Source organism: Rattus rattus, chromosome 2 (assembly GCF_011064425.1).
Source record: "Rattus rattus isolate New Zealand chromosome 2, Rrattus_CSIRO_v1, whole genome shotgun sequence".
NCBI classification, from domain to species: Eukaryota; Metazoa; Chordata; class Mammalia; order Rodentia; family Muridae; genus Rattus; species Rattus rattus.
This window is the reverse complement of record NC_046155.1, coordinates 104,446,607-104,471,037: the sequence shown is the minus strand read 5'-3', so window position 1 is coordinate 104,471,037 and position 24,431 is coordinate 104,446,607. Positions and strand designations below refer to the sequence as shown.

Below are 24,431 nucleotides of genomic sequence, written 5' to 3'. Positions count from 1 at the left end.
TGAGCCGGAGGCAGCAGGAGAGGATCCCGGATCCTAGATCCTAGATCCGGGATCCGCTTGCCAGCTCCCAACCGCACCGCATAGGGAGCGCCAGGAGCCGCAGGGGCGGAGGGGCTGGAGGCGGGGTCTGAGAGATGTGGGCGTGGTTGGGGCGGGCCTTCCACTCGGGAGTCGCCCCCTCCCCCGACCGGTCCGCAGCCCCGCCCCGGCCCCTCCCTCCGGCCTGTGCGACGGGTCCGGCGGCAGCGGCGGCGGCGCCGGCGCGGGGACAGACGGAGGCGCGGGACGTGGGGCGGCGCCGCGGGCAGGGCCGGGTGGACGAGCGCTGGCAGCGGGGGGCAGCGCTGCGGGCCGCTCCGAGTGGCTGCAGTCCGGGCCTTGCACTCCCATCCCGCTCCCACGCCGTGAGTGCGCCGCGCGGGCCCCAAGGGTGCGTCTAGTCCTCCAGTGTATAGGGGTGCGGATCCTGGTGCTAGCGACAGTGTGTGGGTCCGAGCGTCTTTGGGTGGGGGCGCAGATGCTTTTCAAAAGCTGTTCCTGTCTCTGTCCACGTGAGGCGTGTCCGTGTCTGTGAGAGCAGCGGGGATTCTTTGGGCTGTGGCTGCTCACGTGAGGTCCATGTTTGCGGGCGGTGTGGTGGGGGGAGGCGCGGGTGGATGGGTGATGGTTCATTTTAGGAGCGCGGGTTTTGGGAGCCTGTGTGTTGGCGGAGGGTACCCAAAGCTGCGGCCGATGGTGGTGGTGGTGGGTGGGTGGGGTTGCTGATTGGCACTCTGGAATCCTGTGGCCCCGCTCGTCCAAAGGGTTCCTTTCTCCCGGGTGCAGAGCCTCCACCCCTGCTCCCTTCTCCGTCCTTCTTAGGCACCGAAACCCACCAGGCAGGATGGAGGACATCCTTCCTCCGCTGCGGGCACTGCTTGCTGGACAGGAAGCTTCCTGCAGAGGCTGTTTCTTGTAGGAAAGGACCCCTCTAGTTCCCCCTCAGCCTGGGCCCTGACTGGAGGACTCCTGTCCCCTCCCTGGTTCCCACCTCTTCCTTCTGGACTTGGTTTCAGAACCTGGGCCACAAACCTGCAGGGACAGATGGTTGCAGGTTGGAAGGGCAGGCTGCACCCCAGGGAGGTCATTCTGACTGAAAAAAAAAAGAAAGAAAGAAAAGAAAAGCAGGCCCTGTGCATGTTCCTGGTGTGGGAGTCCAGTGTGGATCTCAAAAACCTAGGACTTGGTTCAGAGGGAAGATCTGAGATTTTAGGGCGGGTGCAGTGGTTATCCAGGTCTCAGCCACACTGTGCAGCACCTCAGTGCCTATCTCCTAGGGGTCTGGTTTACTGCAGAATGGGAATGTGAGCTGCAGGCCTGACAGGTGCCCTGCCTCTCTCAGCTTGGATGCCTGCAGTGATAGAGCACTTACTACTTGTGCTGTGGGAAGCTCCCTTGTGTTATAGAGGTCTCTCTCCTTGGAATTTTGTTCCTTTGTCTTGTTTCTGCTTTTGATTTTGCTTCTCTTTGCTGAGAGGGACTTGCAGAGATTAAGCATAACTCTATCGCCAGCATCTATTGAGTACTTTATGGTAGTTACCAATTCAACTGCTTAGGGGACAGTGGCATTTCTGCTAATAGAACTTGAGAAAAAAGTACCATAGGTGGGGTAGTATCGCCTATGGTCAGAAGATAGGTGAGTGCTATAGAGAAGAATGCCAGGGTGAATGCAGCGGGTGACAAGCTCAGAAAACATTCGTTTTGTAAAGCAAGAGGGGGGGCAGCCTGTGAGCACTCTAACGTGCTTAACCATGTGATGGAAATTAGCAGTCAAATCCTCAAGGTAGTTTGTGTTGGGATCTAGTCATGGGCACCTTGCAGTCTGAAGGAGCCTTGATTTTTGAAAACAAGAAGACTCTCTTTTCTCCCATTTTACAAATATGGGTATGAGGTATAAAGTTGCTTAGATATTATCTTGTGTGGTGGAATTAGTGACAAGACTAGATCCTAAATTTCATGGCTTAAAAAAAATACATTTTAAATTAAAATAGATTACATCACTTTGCCTCCTCCCTTCATCCTCTCCCAGTTATGCTCCTACTAACCCGTCCCATGCTCATGTTTAAGTCGATAGCCTCTTTTTCTTTGATTATTACTTTTAATGTGTGTGTGTGTGTGTGTGTGTGTGTGTGTAAATGAATGCACAAGTATAGGGTCATGGGGACCCCAGCCCTAATGGATACATCTCTTGACTTTTTAAACTCACACATTTTTGCATCAAGGTTACATCAACCTTGTATGTGGAGGTGAGAGAAAAGTCAGAGTTGAGATTACTTGGTTTCTGGCTGATGAGGCCTGGGGGATGGTTGAGTCTTATGGAAAGAAGAGGCACAGCAGGAAGAGAAGGTCAGGAGGAAGGGAGTTCAGTTTAGGACCTTTCCTGTTCCTCATCCAGGCAAAGATGTCCAGAAATGCAATTAGATGTACAGGTCTTGAATGCAAGGGAGTCTTTCAGCACAAGACTTTGGGGGTTGTTAGAATGGGATGAGAATTAGGACTGGGGCAAATAATGAGATAGTCCAGGCAGAGCATGGAATCAGAGAAGGGACACTGAAGCAAAACCCCATGAACTAAACGTGTAAGAGATGGGCAGTGGGGGACTACCAAGGAGGGACTTAGTCATGAAACATGGGACTCAGATGCTTCCCTTTGGGTCTTACTCTTACACGACTAGCCTGTTGGTAAATGTTTCATATTTCTGTTCTGTGCAGTTTTCCCAAGGTACCTATGAAACCCATGTTTTCCCCTCCAGATCCAGTTCAGACAGCTCTTCCTTTTTTTTCCCATTTTCCACCAAGTTAGAAATGTCCTGCTCCCAGCATTTTGAACTTGTCAGTCTCATGACCCTTATCACTTTGTCATTATGTATGTGTGGGTGAGTTTCCCACAGGTAAAAAAAAAAAAAAAAAAGTAGGGAGCCACTTGATCCAACTTTGTGTATCTAGTTCCTAGATGAAGGGCTTGCTGTGGATTGTGCCCAGGGACATTTCTTGTACCTACTCTGTCAGGCATTAGTGAGAGAGATTAGTAATGTGAATTTCATCACTTCCCTTCTTTGGAAAGGGAAGGGTTGCTCAGGACCTAGGGCTTTCCCTCGGCCATTGTTGTTTCTTTTCTTTTGGAGAAAGCCCAAAGGCTACAACCTACAGACCTTTGTTATTTTTCTGAGCCTCAAATGATCAAATATACCTGCAGGCTAGTGAGTAGGTGGTGCCCCTATTTAGCAGGTGAGCCTAGCTGACTCCCTACACCCATACACACCTCGGCAATGCCTGTGGTCACCTCCAGATCACAGATGTGTAAATCCTGCACAGTGGAAATGTTGTATGACTGGAGGAGAACATGGAGGGTGACAGGAGGTTGGATGCTTGAGAATCTGGAAAAACTGAAAAGCTTTGAAACATATTTCTCCCTCTATGAGCAACATCTCATTCATTGAGTCCTAGTTGAGATCGTTTTTTTCAAAATCAACTTAACTCTCTGAGTCTGACTTCTCCAGCTCCCAGAAACTACACTCCTCGAGGCTACAGCAGTTTCTTTGTGCCCTTTAAGTCACGAGGTCTCTTATATTTCAGTGACAATCCCTGCCTTGATGGTAAGGCTCTCTTTTCCCTTGGTCTCCAGATAGCCTGCTTCCTCTTTGCCATTCCTGTCTCCCATACCTTCTCAATCTTCTCTACAGACTTTGCATTCTGAGCCTTTATCTTAAATGCTGGCCTTCCTGGGTGCCAAGTCGCAGGCTCTCCTTTCTCACTCTACCCTGGTCCCATCCACCTCCCTGTGGTTTCAGAAATATTCCTATACCAAAGACATCTAAATCCATGTCTTCTCTTTTCTACACTTGAGGTTGCCTTTCTAAGCGACAGCTGGACTATTCCACTTCAACTATGTCTCATGGGCACCGTTGAGTAATTGTGCTACACGCTGGACTTATACCTTGTCATCCAAACTCTTCCAGTTTCTAAGCTAGAAAACTAGTAACCCTTTCTAATCCCCTCTTCTACCCTCTCTCTTCACATAAAACAAACCAGTTACCGGGTTCTATCTGTTTCTGCCTATGAAAACTATTTCAGCCTCCCCTAGCAACTACCCTCCTCAGGCCGGTTTCTTAAACTTCCACTCTTGACCTCTGTATTTTCCACACAGCTATCAAAAATCTACTTTTGTCATTCTGGTCTTAACCCCCACCCACCAACCACCACCAAACTTTTCCTTTGCACTTTGGATAAAGCCCTAATCCCCTAGCAAGGAAGGGGGTAAAGTCTAAAGTCCTTAATGAGGGCAACAAAGCATTGTGTGGTGCAGCCCCTGCTTAGCTCTGCATCTCATTCGTTAGCCTTCTCCTGCCACAGTGAGAGGTGCAGCTTCCAGAGGCAGAAGGCAGCGTGTGCTCTGTAACTTCCTCATCCTCAATCTCCATTCCTCTGTACCCATCCCTGCCCCGGTCCAGGTCGGGGACTCTCTTTGTACTCCTAGAACAATCTGTTTCCTTATGCTTGTCACCACACTGCATTGCAGAAGTCTGTTTATTCGATTGTGGAATCCATGAGGGCTCAGCTGTGTCCATTTATCTTTGTGTCCCAGCAGAGGTGTCCACTGCATGCTGGATGAGGACTGAAGTGCCTATAGAACTGAGCCATAAAAGAGATGGGTGGAATAAAGGACAAAGATGCCCAGGGAAGGAGGTTGCATCCTAGTTCTATGTCCAGAATCCTCCAAACGGCCATGATAAACAGCCCAGTTGAGTCCTGGCCTGTTGGAGGCATTATGTGTAGAACAGAGAGGTAACCCAGGAGGGAGAAGAGCCTAGGGAATCAGTCTTTCGAATCCTAGATTCAGACTGGGGCACGGCCACAGCAGATGTGATGCCCTGAGTATCAGAGTGGGAAGCTGAAGCAGGAAGGGGAAGGGAGGGGGGAGCTGTTGGTCCTTGGACAGAGCCCAATGCCTGCTTCTGTGTGACAGGCTGGGAGATCCCCTGGGTTTAAAGAAGGCTGGAGCCTAACGTCCAGCTGCCCTAGCCAGGCTCAGCCTCCACTGGTACTCTACCTCCCACCCTTCCCATCTACAGACAAGCTTCAGTTTGCCTCCAAGCTCCCTGCCCTGCCAGCTCCCAAGCTGCCCTCCCTCCATCTAGTGATGCCCCGGTATTAAGTCCCCCCAAATGCCAGTCCCCACGTCAGGAGAGAATTTTCTCGAGTGAGTCCTTCCTTACTGTCCCATGTCCACCAGTACATACACACCAGACAAATGCACTTTGGAAGCCTACCTCTCATACCTTCCCAAACCTGAGGAGGCCTGTGGGCTGTCATTCACTCATTGTCTTTAAGAAGCCTGTGGTGCTTGAAGCTGGGCATAGCAGTGGTGATCTGGTCCTGGTCACTGCCTGTTTTGCAGCCTCTTCATAGATAACTTTCTGTCATGGATTGTCAATACCCACTTTGTTTACTTCCCCTGATCATCACTGTGACCTGGCCTCTGCCTGAACTACTCTGCCATAGCCAAACATAGTGAACACTTCTAGTCTTTAACCTGTTTCACCCTGCCCACTATCACTCTCCACTTTCTGTTCCAAGACGCCCTCCCATCCATTCTTATTGCTTTAAGGGCCATTAATATACCAGTGAGTCCAAATCAATAACAAGCCCAGACTTCGCTTGAGCGCTTGTATTCTAGTTCTCATTTAAGAGCTCTACCTAGACATCATGTCCATAGTTACAAACTTACCTCGTCTGGAACAGCATTCCCTTAGGCAGCCCCCGCACCCCACCCTGACCCCCACCTTAGCTCTTTCTATCTATCCATGGCCCTTTATTTGTGCAGTTGAGAAACTGGGGAGTTGTTATCAGTGTCCCCTTTTCCCTCTGACATCCAGTCTATGACATTGTCCTGACTCAACCTCACAGACATTACTTGCATTAGTCTACCTTTCTGCCTCTGGCTCTGTAACACTGTGTCACCTGAAGAATTGAGGTAGTTTCCTGATAGCCTCCCTCACTCTGTTCCGCCATAATTGTCATACCAGAGGAGTGTTCTGGTTTGTTTTCCTTCCTTTGTAAGTTGCCTCATCCCTCTGCCTATCTTAGGATAAAATAATATTCTTATCATGCCTACAAGTCCTTCATAATTTCTTTGTCCCCTAGCTTAGTGCTTGCTGGCATTCATTTTGCTTTAAGCACATAGTTCATTTAAGTATGAGCCTTCTCCCAAGAATGCTCACGCACTTTTGCTTCAGCCCGGCCCAGTCTTCTCACCTTTCCTACCAGTACCCCTACTTACGTTCTCTCCTTTCGGAGCCCTGTGTCATCACTCAGTAAAAAACTTAATTTCTCGTCACATCACTTTTCTTCATAGGATTCCTTGCTGCCTATGGCTTACAATACGTTCTTTTCGTTGTTGTTTTTGAGAACTGGTCTCTATATAGCTCTGGCTATCTTAGAACTCACTATGGTCTCAAGCTCACAGAGACCTACCTGCCTCTGCCTGCCACGTGCTGGGATTAAAGGTGTGCACCACCACACCCAGCTATCCATGTCACTTCCTCGCCTTTGCTCAGGCATTTCCAGTGTGTGTGCACAGCAGCCACTTACTGAATGTTTTGAATTAGTTATCCAGTTCGGTAAAGATTGATCATCTTTGCAATACAGTCCTTGCTAAGTCCTAGAAATAGAGAAGTAAAATGTTATGCCTGCTTTCAAGAACACTGCATAGGAAGGGAGCAGAGAAGTAGCAAAATTATAGTGTAAGGTCTAGGATGGAGGAAGTACAAGGAACAGGGGTGGCACCTAACGCAGACTTTGAGAAGTCTGGTCTTCCTAAAGGAAGTGACATTTACATGAAAGTTGGGCGAGGGATTGAGGGCAGAGGGGAACAGAATGAATAACTACAGAAACAGAGAACATGGTTTTCTAGGAAGTGAAACTGTTACGACAGATCGCACAGTGTGAGACCAGAGGTTGAATGGAAGGTGTGGACAAAGTGTTGCTACCCAGCCTCTAGGGCCAGTTTAAGGATTTTCTCCTCTGGACAGTGGAGAACCATTGAAGGAAGTTAAGAGGAATAATGGTAGGGTCAAATCTGTGTTCAGAAAATCCCCTCTGGTTAGAAGGGGTGGGAGATGAGAAGGGGTGGTAGATAGGCTTAGGAGCAGAACACCAGTTACTGCATCCTAGTAGAGAACTCGGGCAGCCTGAAATGGGAGCAACACTTAGGAATTTGGGAGAAAGGAATGCTTGGGAGTCATCCTTAACTTCAATAAAGTACCCCCAGGTTGTTGTGCTAAGTGATAGGGGGGTGAGCTATCTCAATGACTCTTGGAGGCCAGGTGGAGGCATGCTTAGTAGAATAAGAGTTTCAGTGAAGAGTTATTCCTGTACTGTGCTCTTGACATGTACCTCTCTCTCGGGCTCTGAAAACAAGCGTGGGAGATGGGAATTAGGGTTTGCATTACTAAGAATTAGAAACTGAGACTCGTAGATAGGAATGATCCAGGGTCACCAAGATGCCAAAAGAGAGCCTTTAAAATCCAGTGTAACCCCAAGTCTGTGCTCCAAAATAGTGCCCATTCATGCTCAGAAATCACACAGCCCACGCACTTCAGCCACCACCTTGTCCTGTCCCTGCAGGGAAGAAAGGGGCACATTTCTCTGCAGGAGATCTGGTGGGGAGAGAGGGACTGCTGGCCTTCCTGCTGCTGACTATTTCTCTGTACACAGGCTGGTGTGAGTGGCAGGAACCATCTGTGGTCACCATGGCAAAGAGGGAGGACAGCCCTGGCCCGGAGGTGCAGCCAATGGACAAGCAGTTTCTGGTATGCAGTATCTGCCTGGATCGGTACCGGTGCCCCAAAGTTCTGCCTTGTCTACACACCTTCTGCGAAAGGTGAGGAGAACGACTGGAGAGACAAGGGCCTGCAGCCCCTCCCCCTGGCCCCCACAAGGAAAACCCACGTTATAGACAAGCGGAGCGTGCACACATGGGAGAGAGGGACAAATGAACCCCACCCTGCAGGAGATAAGGATTTGGTTGCAATAAGCTATGAGAGAATCAGGAACTCTGAATACTGGGCCAGAGAGTCGCCTAGAGTCAGGATTTGTCGTCTCCATCCCAGATCTCAAGGCAGCAAGAGGAGAAATCAGCACTGAGACTCCCAAGCAGCACTGGGGCCAGCATAGTTTGTGACCGATGGAAGGATGGATATTTGCAATTAGGTCTGTTCTTCCCTGCCTCTACTGAAGCCCAGCCTCTAGGCTTCTATGCATCCTACCTTCATTCTCCTAATATTTCTTTATTGAGTGACTGCTATGTGTCAGACCCTATCCAAGTGATTGAGTATGCACTGAGGAGCAAAAACGAAAAAAAGAAAAAAAAAAGGATCTTATTTTACGAATTTATTGAGACAAAATCTCACTGTCTAGCCCTGTCTAGCCTAGAGTTCACTATGTAGAGCAGGTTGGCCTTGAGCGCACAGAGATCTGTTTTCCTCTGCCTCCCAAGTGCTGGGATTGAAGGCATGAGCTATGCCACCATGTCCAGCCCTATAGACATGACCTTTATGATTTAAGGGTTTGTAGTAAAGTGAGGGGGTTAGCAATCAGATATTTATAGAGCTGCACTGTAGATTCATGAGTTACACCCCAGTAAATTCTGCAGGTGCAGTATTCAACTGTGTGAGCTTAGTGATCCGTTAAAGTTTGTCGAATCCTGTGCATCCCCGGAGTTGGGTAAATGGAATTTAAGAGCAGGCTAAAGAATGGAAAACTCAGCAAGGCCATGTGGCCTGGGGAATGTGATTGATAAGGGGCCTATGAGGAACCCTGGGAAGCCGGAGCAGAGTGCATGATTAGCAGTGGTCTGGGAGGTGGGCTCCATAAGCCCATTAGGAGAGTCATCTTACCCGAGAACCACTCAAGACCCCGTGTGGTTTTCTGCATGTTCACGTTGTTTTTTGGCAGCATTTTCTCTCTGGCCTCTAATTTCATGGCTGTGTCTTAGAGGTCGTAGTCCCCAGGCCTTCTCACCAGAGTCTCCAAACCTTCCATCTATTTCCTCCCCTGACAGCCCTGCCCTTTGAGATTCCAGCTTTGCTGTCTCCTTCCTGCTCACCAGTGGGCAGAGGCCTTCCTGCTCACCAGTGGGCAGAGGCCTTCCTGCTCACCAGTGGGCAGAGGCCTTCCTGCTCACCAGTGGGCAGAGGCCTTCCATCAGCCTGTGGGCCTCAACCCACTTGGTCTGACTCTGGAAAGCAGTTCGTCCCTGATTGTGAACTCCAGCCCTTCTAGCTCCTTCCAGCATGCGATTGTTTTCACACCTTTGACTCACTCTAAAGCCTTGGCTTCTCGGCTGCTCCCTTTCTTCCCACGGGCCACCACCCCCTGGCTTCCCTCTGTCCATCCTCAGACCTACAGCTGATCATCTAACTGTCCCTGGCCCACTTCCCTCACTCTTTTGTCCTTTGACAAGCCTATGCCTCAGAGGCTCAGTGCTACATCACAGCGGTAACTGAATGCCTCTGCATGTATATGCCTAGATCACCGGGCACTCTTGGGGCAAATAAGTGACTGCTTACAGTTGCCCATGGATTTTCTACATGGTTTGCATATATTATTTTACTTAAGATATGTTATTTTTTTCCCCTTTGGATGTGTATGGTATATGAGTGGGTGCATTTTTTTGGTGTGTGAGTTCACATACATCATGTGAAAACCAGGGGAAGATGTCAGGTGTCTTCCTTCATTACTGTCTGCCTTGTTGCCTTAAAATAGGGTCTTCTATTGAACTCATTGTTTGGTTAGGTTTGTTGTCAGTGGGTTCCTGGGATCTGCTGTGTCCATCCCTCCCCTCCCCTCCCCCACTGCTAGGGTTATAGGCATGTACAGCTATGCCTGGTTTTTTATGTGGGTGCTGGAAATTCAAACTTAAGTCTTAACATTTGCACAGCAAGTCCTCTTACAGTGAGACATCTTTCCAGCTCCAAAAGATACATCATTCCCATTTTAGGAGAAAACTAAGGTTGAGTCATTCAGTCACAAAGGACTATAGCCAAGGCTACCCAGCATTTAAAAGAGAGAAGACAAGGAAGCTGGCAAGAGAAAAGCTTTGCCTTAGGAAGTAAGCAAATCTGGTGTGGTGGAATGCACCTTTAATTCTTGTCAGTTTGGAGGCTAGAGGGGCTATGTAGTGAGACTCTGTCTCAAAGGGAAAAAATACAAAATAATAACAAGGAAAAGAAGTAAACAGTAAAAGGTAAAAGCAAATAGGAGGCCAGAAAAGGCAGTGTGTGCTAGTGGGGCAGGAGCTGGGAGGTAGTAGAATATGAGCGTCTCTGTGTGGCCCAGGCTGGCGCTGAGCAGGTGAGCCTCTGGCCTCAGCGTCCCGAGTGCTGCGATTACAGGTGTGTGGCATCACGTTGGCCTGAACTGGACTTTTTAAAAAGCTCGTGAGTTGTATAGAGAGTGAATTTTAAGGGAGCAAGAGAAGAAACAAGACCAGATGGAAACTGTGGCAGTCCAGGGATGTTGACAATAGGAGTTCTGCATCAGCTTCAAGGTGGAAGGAAAAGAGGTAGAATAGTGGGATGAGCGTTGTTAGATTTCAGAGTCAAGAGGTGGCCATTGATGAGATGTGGGTGGGAGTGGGAGATTCGAATGGACGGATGAGAGGAGTGAGGGAACAGTTGGGTGGCGAGGAAGCAAGGATGAAGAACCCTGATGGAGATGGGCCATCGTTGACGTCAGAGCCACTGAGAACAGTGCAGAACATGAGGGAATGAGGGGTACAGAAGAGTCAGGAAAAGTACTTCAGTAAGTGAAGAAACAACTCTTAGGTCAGCAGACAGCAGCAGGGGTGGGGGTGGCCATAGGCAGAAGAGAGCAGCTTCAAAGGAGCTGCAGACACTTAGAACGTTCCAATTGGGAAGAAGGAGGAGTCAACCCCACCTTCTGGCCCTAAGGAATGTGGAGCATGAAACAAAAACCACTCTCTACTGGGAGGGACTTCAGGGAGAAGTAGGTCACAGGGAAACCAGTTATTATTTGTAAAGCACTTAAGAGCATACCCGACATGTAATGTTTGTTACGTTTTAATTAAGAACAGAAGGCATAGGCAGGAGCGAGAGAAGAGTCTGGGGTACAGGACAGTGTGCACTGTGGGTGTCTTTCCTCTGTAGATTCACCATCTCCGAGCACGCTCGCCTTCAGTCTGCTGTCCACTTCAGTAATCATCACGCTTCCCGCCCTCGGTGACTAATCCCAGCCACATCCTCCCGTACTCCTCCAGTCTTCGCTCTGTGGTTGAGCCTGCCTGAGATGTTAGGCACTCTTCTTCTGACTCTATCCCTGTGCTCCTCTGCTAAAGCCACCCTTCCTGTGTTCCTTCCTTTTACCAGAGATGGGGTTCATGCCTCCCCTTTAGGCCAACCAAGCCTCCCTCCACCCCCAAGACATTGTCTTACGGGTTTCCTAGTCTCTTCCATCACTCTCTCTCTACTGCTAACTTTAGCTTAAAGAGAAGCTCAAATCCCCATTATAATGGGCTGGAGATAGTGGCCCAGTAGTAGGTTGGATAGACTGCAAAATCAAATAAGGTACCCCTTATTAGCAGAGAAAAACTATCCTCTTGTCTCCTTGCAGCACCATCCGGTCCTCCAACCCCCTCCCACTCAACTGCCCAGCCCCCTCCACCCTTCAACTTGTATCATTCAGACTTCCCCCCACCCCACCCCCTATCCTGCCATTGCTGTCACCTTCCCAGAGAAAAGTCTCTTCATGTTTGCCAAATGCAGTGGACACTTTCCACTCCTGACCCGACCCCCCCTCCCCCGTGAGTCATTCCCTCCTCCGGGCCCACATTGCTGACCGGACAGTCACTCCTCCAGCCTCTCTGCCCATGCCCTCTGCTCTTCACGTTCGTCTTTGCTCTCTTACCAGTGTCTACATCTTCTTTTCCGTCCTCCTCTGTCTTGGCTGATGTTGATTCCCTCCATCTCTGTCTCTTAGCCCCCCTTCTCGCCAGTGCTGTTCTGTGTGCCATTTTGATGTGTGCCATCCTCATTGTCTGATATGCCTAAGCTAGGAGGGGGAGCCAGTTAAGACTGGTCTCCCTCACTCGCCATGTCTACTCGCTATTGTCTGCTTCCCATCTCTCCCTTTTCCCCCTTACTCCTAAATCTGAGCTTCTACCACCAACCCCAGTGGGTCTCATTGCATAGCCCAGGCTGACCGTGTAATCGAGCCAGTCAGTCCTCTTATCCATCTCCAGAGTGCTGGGATGATAGGCGTGTGCTGCCATGCCTGGCCATGCTTCTTCAATATAAATGTGTTCCCGCCCATACCCCGAATGCAGGTCTGTCTCACCTCCTGTCTAGAATATCATGAGTGTCTTGGTTAAGCACACCCTTGCTCTGCATTTAAATCTAGGCTCCAGTGCGCATTATCTTGATTCCTCTGACCATTCACCATTGCTCTGCCCCATCACACAAGTACAAAGCATAGTGTCCAACACGCATGTCCTTCGTAAATGGTAACTCTGTAACAGTGCCCTGACTTACCTGCTGTCATGTCCCTCTCAGACTCGCCCTCCGGTTGCTGCCCACTGCTGCTGGGATCCACGGCTAGGCTCCTCCTCTTCTCTTGTCGTCCATGTCCTGCTAAAGTGCTTTTTGTACCATTCTTCCCCTCCCTCCACCTTTCTCTGCTTGGCTGAACGGTTATTCCTCCACACAGATTGCGTTTACCTCTGAAACGTCTCCTGGCCTCTTCCCCACCTACCTGCGCTGTGTACACTCCCCATCTCCTGTGTGTGCTCTTTGTGAATTGTGCTTCTGTAGGCCAGGCTTTACATTTAACCCCCTTACATGTAAGCGGGCCTCTTACATTTACTCCCCTGTGTGACCGAATTCTGTACTGTCTCCATGTTATAAGGAAAGACTCCTTGGTTCGTGAAAGTAACTTGTCAGGGGTCACAAGTAGATTAGGTTCCTGACCTGGAAATTGAATGGAGGCACACTATCTCTAGGACCAATGTCTTTAATCTTTAAACTCTAATTCTGTCTTTGTTTCCCTCTGAAGACTAGAACTATTTTAAAAGCTGGCACTGTGTTTTATTTTTTTATCCCCAGAGCTTGGTACAAATTTGGCAAGAGTAAGCAGTTGGTAAATGTTTAATGAGTTAACAGGGCTAGGACTAGTGGCTACATATTTTCTTGAGGTTTGGTAAACACCTGTGAAAGGTGAGCTTTTGTTTGTTCAAACGAAGGAATGTAGACACGTCTGTTCTTAGAGAGACCAGGGATGAATTTCTGCTCAGTCCTCAGAGGCCTTTTAACACCTGCTGCTGGATGAGGCCTGTGTGCACCACACAAAGATGCCTCAAAATGAAATCTTAATCGCACACCTCTGTAAAGGGGTTGGGCATTTATGAGCGGTGCTTTGCCACTCCCCTTTTGACTCTCCCTTTTCCTTGGCCAGATGTCTCCAGAACTACATCCCTCCTCAGAGCCTGACACTCTCGTGTCCAGTATGCCGGCAGACATCCATCCTCCCAGAACAGGGTGTCTCAGCCCTACAAAACAACTTCTTCATCAGCAGCCTCATGGAGGCCATGCAGCAGGCACCTGATGGGGCCCACGACCCTGAAGACCCCCACCCCCTCAGCGCAGTGGCTGGCCGCCCTCTCTCCTGCCCCAACCATGAAGGCAAGGTGGGCCCAAGCGAGGCCCAGTGAGGCCAGGACTTGGGGTGGGAGGAGAAGGAGAGTTGATAAGGGTAGGGTTGTGGTGGGTGAGGGGTTCTGCAGGGGTGAAGAGGGCCAGAGGGGTGGGGACAAAGAAGTGTAGTGTGGCTGTCGCCTCACAGGAACCCTTGTACCACCAGACGATGGAGTTTTACTGTGAGGCCTGTGAGACTGCCATGTGTGGTGAGTGCCGCGCAGGGGAGCACCGTGAACACGGCACAGTGCTGTTGCGGGACGTGGTGGAGCAGCACAAGGCAGCTCTACAGCGCCAGCTTGAAGCTGTGCGTGGCCGGTAGGCATCTTCTAGGGTCTGGTGCCTCAGCAGGGACAGGGCAGGGGCCCCGGGGAGGGGAAAGAAAGGGTCTGGGAAAGGCAGGAATAGAAGGCTGAAAGTCAAGTAGGGGATCTCTCAGAGGGCGATAGATAGTGAGGCCCTCTTTGAAAAGGCCTGGTTTGACCAGGACACCCTCCAGCCATCCTTGTATGAGATGTTTCGCCTCCTCAGATTGCCACAGCTGTCTGCAGCTATCGCCTTGGTTGGGGGCATCAGCCAGCAGCTGCAAGAGCGCAAGGCAGAGGCCCTGGCCCAGATAAGTGCAGCCTTTGAGGACCTGGAGCAAGCTCTGCAGCAGCGCAAGCAGGCTCTGGTCAGCGACTTGGAGAGCATTTGTGGGGCCAAGCAGAAGGTGCGTCGGGTCACCTTGCCTAACCGTGGTCTGTGATAAGGTGGTCTTACTGTCTCCACTGTCCACATAAGGGTTCCTTTTTCCCAGTCTTCGTTTTGCTTCTTGGCATGGTCTGTCATTGCTGCGATCATCTGCCTCCCTGTCTACATGCATTGGCGTGGTCTGTCATTGCTGCGGTCATCTGTCTCCCTGTCACACGTATCTCTGTGTATTTCTTTCCTGCTGTGATACTACAAGCTCATCAGTAATCCGAGCGCCTTTCTTTTTTGCCAGTCTGCACACTCACCGCTTCTCTTCTTCTTCCACAGGTGTTGCAGACACAGTTAGACACACTGCGCCAGGGTCAGGAACACATTGGCAGTAGCTGCAGCTTTGCAGAGCAGGCACTGAGACTGGGCTCTGCCCCTGAGGTTTTGCTAGTAAGAAAGCACATGCGAGAGAGGCTGGCTGCTCTGGCAGCTCAGGCCTTCCCAGAAAGGCCACATGAGAATGCACAGCTGGAACTGGTCCTTGAAGTAGATGGGTTGCGGAGATCGGTGCTCAATCTGGGTGCACTGCTCACCACCAGTGCTACTGCACACGAGACAGTGGCCACCGGCGAGGGCCTGCGCCAGGCACTGGTTGGCCAGCCTGCCTCACTCACTGTCACCACCAAAGACAAAGATGGGCGGCTGGTGCGCACGGGCAGCGCAGAGCTGTGTGCAGAGATCACTGGCCCCGATGGCGTGCGCCTTGCGGTACCGGTGGTGGACCACAAAAATGGCACATATGAGCTGGTGTACACAGCACGTACAGAAGGCGACCTGCTCCTCTCAGTGCTGCTCTATGGACAGCCGGTGCGTGGCAGCCCTTTCCGTGTGCGTGCCCTGAGACCCGGAGACTTGCCACCTTCCCCAGATGATGTGAAGCGCCGGGTCAAGTCTCCCGGTGGTCCTGGCAGTCATGTGCGCCAGAAGGCAGTGCGTAGGCCGAGCTCCATGTACAGCACCGGTGGCAAACGGAAAGACAATCCAATTGAGGATGAACTCGTCTTTCGTGTTGGTAGGAGGGCCGAGCACAGAGCCAAGTGAAGGCTAAGGGCAGAGTCGAATGGAAGTTGAAGGGAGGGGGCTGGTGGGGGCCCAGGAAAGGATGGTGGGAACTCGCTCAGGCAGGGGCCTTGGGGAGGAGGGGAGTGAGGCTCACTCATCTTTTCCTTCTCATGTCTTTCTCACAGGCAGTCGTGGAAGGGAGAAAGGTGAATTCACCAATTTACAGGGCGTGTCCGCTGCTAGCAGTGGCCGCATAGTGGTAGCAGACAGCAACAACCAATGTATTCAGGTGAGCCATTTACCTCGCCCCTTCAGTGTATTCAGGTGACCCGTTTACCTCGCCCCTTCAGTGTATTCAGGTGACCCGTTTACCTCGCCCCTTCAGTGTATTCAGGTGACCCGTTTACCTCGCCCCTTCAATGCCACAAAGGGCTCTCACTGCACGGTCCTCCAGGTTCCCGCCCGAAGGTGAAACCCACAGTCAGTACTGTCCTAAAGAGCAGTGAATCAACGTACCTCTTTCCCACCCAGGCCAAAATAGGGTCCAGGTCCTTCAGTCAGGGCAGGGTTCCTGTGCTCATGGCCTTTCCCTTCCAGACATCTTAAGACTGCTCCTAGATTGGCAGCTCCTGTCTTCCTCTCTGTCTGTTCTTGAGCTTCCTGCTTGCTGGTGTCCTTTGTCTTGGTTTAAGTTCCAGACCTGCCCTTCCCAGCTCTCTTCCAGCATACCATCCTGGCTCCAGAGTATGCTATCCGCCTGGAGAATGCAGCCATCTAGTTGGCTAGAGCACCTTTCATCAGCAGGAGGGTAACACACAACCCCACGTGGTTTTGTACCCATCTTTCTTTTCCTTGTACCTCTGGCAGCTTCTTTAGATGCCAGTCATACTCAGTGTCCATGGTCTCTGATGTATCAAGCTCCTTGTTACATCCAGAAAACATGGCTTCCCTTCTCTACATCCCTTGCAGAAAGCACAGATCCTAGCACAGTGGGCATGAGTGTGGTAGATAGTGATTGAGGGCATAGGCCCTGAAACCAGACACCTCAGCTTGAATCCTGGCTCTCCCTGTACTAGCAAGTCATGTGACCTCTTGGCACTGTAGTTAGCTGATGTGTAAAATTAGGAAACACATTTCTCAGGATTGTTGAGAGTATTAAATGTACTATACCTAACACCTAGCTGCTGTTAAATGTATCATTGTCTGCATATGGACTGTAAGCAAAGTCAAGAAGGTAGGAAAGCCGGACGTTCCCAGCCCATCCTGGCTCCCAGAAGCTTGCTATTTGGAACTTAAGGTGACTGAAGTCAGATTGCAAATTGTTTTGGAAATGATTTTAGAATTTTGATTTTACCCTGTTCTCACAGGGTAATTGTGTACCTCAGTTCTTAGAAATGTATTCTCAGGCAGCTAAACCTTAACTCTGAAGATCCTTATTTTAAAACAGCTTTAAATTTCTTGACCTGCCTGAATAGCCTTGCTATGAATCCAGCTCTGCCTTTCTTGTCACTCTCAGCAACTTCCTACCCCAGCCCACCTAGCAGAAACTCTTGCAGTCCGGTTATCAGGCCTGCTACCTCAATTTTTCTTAGGGTAGAGGAACAGAGAAACCAGGAAGGGATTTGGGGCCAGCCTAGATAATGAAGGGAAACTTGGGAGCTCTGGGGTAATCTGGGATTCTACTCAGGATCACCTTTAGCCTCACCCCCTTCTTCCCTTTAAGCTAGAAATGCTTTCTAGCATAAAGGTGGAGATTTGTGGACATCTGTCATGTTGTGCAAACACTTGGGCACTTATCACAATATGCAGAAAGGCTAGTGCTACTTGACTGTCTAGTGAAGGGTTGTGAGAGAGGCCTGGCATAGTCCTGTCTTCCAAATACCTGCTTTTCTGTAACAGTCCTTGCTCAACTCTCCATTCCCAAGTCCACCCTGGCATCATAGCTGCTGGAAGCTTCTTGGATTCCAAAGCTGAGCACTTGCCTCTCTTACTCTGGGCTACTTGGGACTGATAAGATATGATCCCCCATTTGCTCATGAGGCTGGGGGTCCTTGTGAGCTTATTCAATCAGGCAGGGTGGAACCCTGCTGACAGAGCGCACTCATACAACACTTCATGATTTTGAATGAACAACTTAATTTGTAAACATTTGGCATTGAATCATTATCTTAGTCTGAAAATGTCTCGAGCTCTTTCTGGGAATATCCTTTACGCTGTGTGCTGGTCACATTCTCCTCTGATCTCCCCCAGCCCTTGGCTGTGGTGGTTTTCACACTTTTCCTTCTCTGGGTTGGTTTGTTGGTCTTGTCTATTGTCTCTCTCTCTCTCTCTTTTGTCATTTCCATTGAGATTCTTGAAGTCAGAGATCTACTTAATGTTGCCAGGTCTAGGAGAGAGATGTAGAGGCCAAACTGAAGAGTCCAGCAAATTCTAGTGCTGTGAGGGAAACAGTGTGGCAGCTCTTGCTGAGTACCAGTGTCATGATAAAGAGGGATGGGATGGAGAATGGAGGGACTTGGTGGGCTGCATACGTGGTGTTCCCATTAAGAAGCAGGCCCCTTTTAAGTTGAAGAGGTCACTTTTATCCCTATTGAGTTTTGAGGCTGCTGTGTGTCCATTGAGTTCAGGCCTGAGATTGAATTGGGGTTCTTTTGTTGGTTGAATGCCTAGTGAATGCCAGAAGCTACATGTAGCAGAAAATGCTGTGGCAGACAAAGCAGACGCAGCACCAGCTCCAAGCAGGGCTTGCCTCCTTAGAAGGGGCAGGTCACAGATACAGCTACAAAGTGACAGTTGTTACAAAGAAAGCTATAAAATGCATACTGTAGGGCCCTAACTTTACATGCATGTATTGACTTGAACAAAGTGGAAACTCTGAAGAATGACCTGGAAATTTAGAATTCTAAAGGTAAATAGGAATTGGCCAGTTCTAATAGGGGTGTGAGAAAGGATGAGAAGAATGAGGCTTCCCAAACCCTACTCTCGAGTCTGAATCAAAACTGCCAGCAGGGGGTGGGGGGCATCATGGACCACCTCACTGCTGACCTGCTCCTTTCAGTCCGGTCACTTCTGGTTTTTACCCTCTGGTACTTCCTTTCTTCTGCTGACAATTCTGACTTTGCATAGGACCAGTGCAGACCCCAAGTGCTATGCTGGCTGACCAAGTGAAGGCTTGCTACAAGGTCCATGTCAGAAGAAGTGATACGCTATGGTCAGTTAGGTCTGGGAGACCTATCCCTGGGTGGCCCAGCAAGAAAGGGGAGAGCAGGGCTGAAGTGAACATTATGTCCAAGACTTAGAAACTTGAGCCCTCTGTGGTAGCTTCTTGGCTCTGATCCATCCATCTTGTGTCCCCAGAGGCTATAACAAAATGGTGTGTTGTAGGAATTCTGCAATGAGTAGCAGAGCTGTTAAATTAGATGCTGTAATCTAAGAGGAAAAGATTAACAGAGACACTTTAGGATGAAGAGATCTTAGCATCTTGTGAGGCTCAGGCGGAGGAGGAGTAGAAGGGGAGATAGAAAGATGCATTCTAGGGGACTCAGTGGTTAAGTGCACTGGCTGCTGTTCCAGGGGACCAGGGTTCAATTCTCAGCAACCACGTGGCAGCTCACAATTGTCTGTTTACTCCAATTTCAGGGGATCTGGTGCCCTCTTCTGGGCTCCATGGATACCTGCAATGGTGGTTTATAGAGATTCAGAAAGGCAAAACACCCATACACATAAAATAAAAACCTAAAAAGAGGATTTATTCTGTCCAGAAGGTTACCTTGTCAGCCTCTAGTCCGAATAGAACAATCCTTGTCGACTCTCCTTACCTACCCCTTTCCAGTTGGCTGGGGAATTCTGTTGGGTCTTCCTCCTGTACTTCTCTCAAATCCATCTGCTTCCCTACAGGTTATTTCCTTGGTCTGAACCTTCACTGTTTCTCATCTGGATTCCTGCTTCAGCCTCTAACTTGTTGGCTGACTTCCAGTCCAGACTATTTCTGTAAAAGCAGATCTGACCTTGTTGCTTCTCTGGCCATAAATTGTCAGTGGCTCTTCATTATAGCCAGGGTAGATGTAATTCCTGTTGACTACTGCAGCCACACCAGTGAGGTCCTCACACGGAGCTCACACTGGTTAGCCTCTGTACCTCTCACAGATCGTTGTGGATGGTTCATCAACTGATATCTTTATTGGCTCACATATCTCCTTCTCTTGGTGCCTTTTCCCACCATCCCCACCGTCCCTTTTGTGTTTTCATACCCCCTTCATACCTCTACTGCATGTCCTTAAGGTAGCTCTCACCAGGTTCCTCCGTACCCCTGGCCTGGTGTGAGCACATACTTGTTGAGTGGATGAATAAATAAATGGGATCCTGCTAGGACCCAGCACCCTTTCCTTTGTACCCACAGTGTTCCCCTCCTCCCTGTGCCCTCCCTTGCTCCTCTACTCCAGGTTTTCTCCAATGAGGGCCAGTTCAAGTTCCGATTTGGAGTCCGTGGGCGCTCGCCTGGGCAACTACAGCGTCCTACGGGTGTGGCAGTGGACACCAATGGAGACATTATTGTGGCAGACTATGACAACCGTTGGGTCAGCATCTTCTCCTGAGGGCAAGTTCAAGGTGAGAAGAAGCTTACTGTTGCTGTGCTCTGAACCCCTGGTGACCTGTTCAGAAGGCCATGCTACTAGGTTAGGCCCTGAAGTGGTCTATCACCAGCTTAAGATTCTGCTTTGATGCCAGGCCAAGACTTTATTCCCTAGTATTCTAGACAGGATAAAGTCCTTATGTGTGCCTTTCCTACAGACCAAAATCGGAGCTGGCCGCCTCATGGGGCCCAAGGGAGTGGCTGTGGACCGGAATGGGCATATCATTGTGGTGGATAACAAGTCTTGCTGTGTCTTCACCTTCCAGCCCAATGGCAAACTTGTTGGGCGTTTTGGAGGCCGTGGGGCCACTGACCGCCACTTCGCAGGTATGAGAAAACAACTCCAAGATCCAGACTGAGATGCTCTAGTTCTATAGAATTTCCCAGGGTCCTCTGGATGTAAAGACTCCTTCTATATCTTGACCCTTAATTCCCCTTTCCTACTGCCTAGTTCCATCCTCCCAGAGACAGGATATATCACCCCTACCCAGAGATCCTATCCCTCACCAGACAGAGTGCGTCAGCTTAATGCTTTGAAACCCACCCCCTACTTTCTGTTCACAGGGCCCCACTTTGTGGCTGTGAACAACAAGAATGAGATTGTAGTAACGGATTTCCACAACCATTCAGTGAAGGTCAGTGTCCTCCCCATCTATGACCACTGTTCCAATCACCCCTCCTCTTCAAAAAACTTATTTCTCTCCTCTTTCAAACCCCCTTAAAATCCTTCATTGAACCAATAAACATTTATGGCATGGCTACTTTCTGGCCATATGGCGCTATGCTAGTAGCTGGGAATTCATGTAAGCAAAACAAACACATTCCCTGTCTTCTTGGTTTGTGTAGGTCGGGGTAGAGGAGACAACCAGAAAGTCACAATCTAAAGTAATAGATTCTAGGATAGGTACAGGGAACTGTGGGAGAGTTGAGCAGAAAAGACTTCGATATAAGGGAAGACCTAAAGCACCAGTAAAATTAACCAAAAAATAGAGAAGGAGGGAATTTGAAGCAAAGGATACAGAAGATGTTAAGTGTGGTGATACACACCAGTAATCCCAGTGCTTGGAGGTGGAGGCAAAAAGATCAGCAGTTCAAGGTCACCTTTGTCTACATGAAGAACTCAAGGACTACCTGAGATATGTGCTACCATATATATATATATGGGAGGGAGAGGGGGGAAAGAGAGACAGACAGATAGATAGGCAGGCAGGCAGGCAGAAAAAGACCTACATGGAAGTTGGCATCATGCTCTGGAAACCATGGGTACTTCAGATTAAGTACACTGCTGCAAGGTGAGGCTGAGACCTGTGTGCTCTGTGAAGGGGCTGGCTCCCTTTTTAAGAGCTGTGAGAAGTGCTTAAGGAATTGCAGGCAGGGGTATGATGAACCACTGTGTGTCTTAGAAAGGTCACTCTGGGGGCTGGAGAGATGGCTCGGCGGTTAAGAGCACCCGACTACTCTTCCAGAGGTCCTGAGTTCAATTCCCAGCAACCACATGGTGGCTCACAACCATCTGTAAAGAGATCCGATGCCCTCTTCTGGTGTATCTGAAGACAGCTACAGTGTGCTTATATATAATAAATGAATAAATCTTTAAAAAAAAAAAAGAAAAAAAGAAAGGTCACTCTGACTAGGGCAGTGCTAGAGACAGTGGTCTAGGTGGGAAGTAAGATCGCCCAGACCTTGAGACATGTATTTGAGACAGATCCGGGGATGTGTCTGTCTGTTGAGCTGAGAAGGTAGGATGGAGAATGGTCTGTCCCAGCAGGGTGGTAGGTAGCAGCACTGTTGAAATAGAGAAAGGAGAAGGACCACTCCCCCAGGGAAGCATCAACTGGGCAGTGGGATACAGAGTATGATCCCTGGGAAGAATTTCTGGGCTAAGCTGCAGATCTGAGAATTCTCCTTAGAGCTTTACCCCACCCTCTAAGGCCTTGCCCTCTGCCTGAGGTCAGGTCTCCAGTCCCTAGCCCCTTCTCCACCAGGTGTACAGTGCTGATGGAGAGTTCCTCTTCAAATTTGGCTCACATGGCGAGGGCAATGGACAGTTCAATGCCCCCACGGGAGTAGCTGTGGATTCCAATGGAAACATCATCGTGGCTGACTGGGGCAATAGCCGCATACAGGTGAGTTAGGCCCAGGGGTGGCTTGAGAGAGGCTTTCTCCGTGCCTCTGTCCTTCCCCACACAGACTCTTCTCTGCCTGACTTTACTTCTGTTTCCATTCTCCACATCTTCCTCAGGTATTCGACAGCTCTGGTTCCTTCCTGTCCTATATCAACACGTCTGCAGAGCCACTGTATGGCCCACAGGGCTTGGCATTGACCTCGGATGGCCACGTAGTAGTGGCTGATGCTGGCAACCACTGCTTTAAGGCCTATCGATACCTCCAGTAGCTGCACAAGGGCCCTGCTTGGCTCATGGAGGGACGGACATAGGGGTGATTGGACAAGAGGGTCTGGCTAAGAGGTGGGCCAGACCCGGCAGCACTGAATGTGGGCGTGGGCATGGGTGTGCCCAGTGCCCTTCCCTTCCTCCCCAACCCCACGGTTGCACTTTATTTATTCGGTTCTTGCTTTGGTGACTGGGTGGGCCTGGACTGGTCCCAAGGATGTGTGCAGAGCTTCACCCTAACTCCTTTACACACCCTCCCTTACACCCTCAGTCTGCTCTCTGACCCTCAGCCTGGGGCCAGAACAGCCTCTTACTTCAGAAGTCCCTCTGGTTGTCTCCCTAACACCCCATACACACTGACAGAGACAGCAATACCCCACCCCATATTAAATAAATGTGTTCGCCAAGGTGTTTTTGCTAGGTTCTTGTGGTGTGGGTCTCTGAAGGGTTGGAGTATTGGTATCTACTATGGACTAAAAAGTGGTCAAGAAGACAGGCAGATGGCCCAGTAGCAGCAACAAGTGGTGACATTCTCAAAGAATATTTTAATGTTTTTTGTCTTGTTTTAAATACTCATTTTAATTTTACTAATATGGGTATTGTGTTTGCATGACTGTCTGTGCACTACATGCATGCAGTGCCTGTGAAGCCCAGAAGTGTGTTAGAGCCCCTGGATCTGGAGTTAGAGATGGTTGTTAGCCATCGTGTGGGTGCTGAGAACCAGGTCCAGGGCCTCTTCAAGAACTAAGGGGGCTAACTGCTGAGCCATCTCTCTAGCCCCTAAAGAATATATTTACTTATCCTTTGACAATGTCACACGTGTATAAAATGTATCTTGATCATATCTACCTCCTACTCTCCCTGAAACCGCTCAACATATCCTCCTGCCCACATGTTCTCTTCTTTTATAACCCACAGAGTCCAGTTCCAGGTTTGCTTAAAAACAACAACAAACACAAACAAACACAAACCACTTCAGGCTACGAGAACAAAAAGGAGTGAATCTCTGGGACTCCAGCCACTTGCCAATTTCTCTTTCCTAGGCCTCATATCTCTTGAATGTGCTGTAGAAACAGACAGGTCTCTCCACCCTCCCTTCATGGGACTACAAAATAGGACAAGATGACTCTTATCCAGTACATAGCCACAGCTACTAGGAGAACTGTTTTAGATATGAAAGCATTCCCCGAGGTTTGTCATGTAAGAGACTCCATGGTTACTGGTAGAGGTCATTCCAAAGAACTGAACCCCTAACCCTTTCCACTGCTGTGCTCCAAGGTTGCTGCTCTTTTCCCACAGTGGAATGGAGGTCTTCACAGAGCTCTAGTCGCAGGGTAGGACTGCTAATCCCAGAGATAATTAAAACAGTATTCAGTGAACTGGGAGGTAGGGACTACAATTTCTCTTTCTCTACTGGAGACTGAAGCTCAGAGAAATAGGTCACATTGTTGACTGAAGAACAGAGTTAGATCTATAGCTGCCATTCTCTAAATTACAGTGTCTCATCCTAGGCTCCTTGCACCTAGCATGATGATTGGTAGAGAAGGTACACAAGAAGAATAGTGGATCTGAGGAGGTTGGTCATGAGAGATTATGGAAGAGAGAACATATTGCCTAATGTAATTTCCTGGGCATTGGATTGGAGGCACTGTGAACATCGCAAACTATTTGCAGAGAGTAAAAATAGACTGTTTGGACCACATGGAAGCCTTGGTTATACTTATCTCTCTGGTCTTCTCCATCTCCGTCAGTTGAGACCTGGTAGGCAGGTAAAGGGACACATTTCCTGAAGCTGTAGGGCAGTGTTGTCTCTGGGCTACACACCTGGATCTGATTATGGGCAGTGCTGCCTCAGTCCATGCACTGACCTAAAGGGGCAGTGGGCTCAGTGTCTGCAGTCTGTTCCTTCCCTTCATTC

General features: G+C 49.5%; 1 protein-coding gene across 1 annotated transcript; it reads left to right on the top strand.

Moving 5' to 3' along the window:
• Positions 1-240: 240 nt before the first annotated feature.
• On the top strand, positions 241-22,924 carry Trim3 (tripartite motif containing 3). The gene is given in 13 exon segments (XM_032893182.1): positions 241-404; positions 7,755-7,920; positions 13,506-13,737; positions 13,893-14,062; positions 14,276-14,456; positions 14,765-15,497; positions 15,673-15,776; positions 19,930-20,078; positions 20,080-20,095; positions 20,279-20,447; positions 20,685-20,755; positions 22,106-22,246; positions 22,363-22,924. Coding segments are annotated over 12 exon segments (2,250 nt in total). The 5' UTR covers positions 241-404; positions 7,755-7,789; the 3' UTR covers positions 22,516-22,924.
• The last annotated feature ends 1,507 nt before the right edge of the window (positions 22,925-24,431 follow it).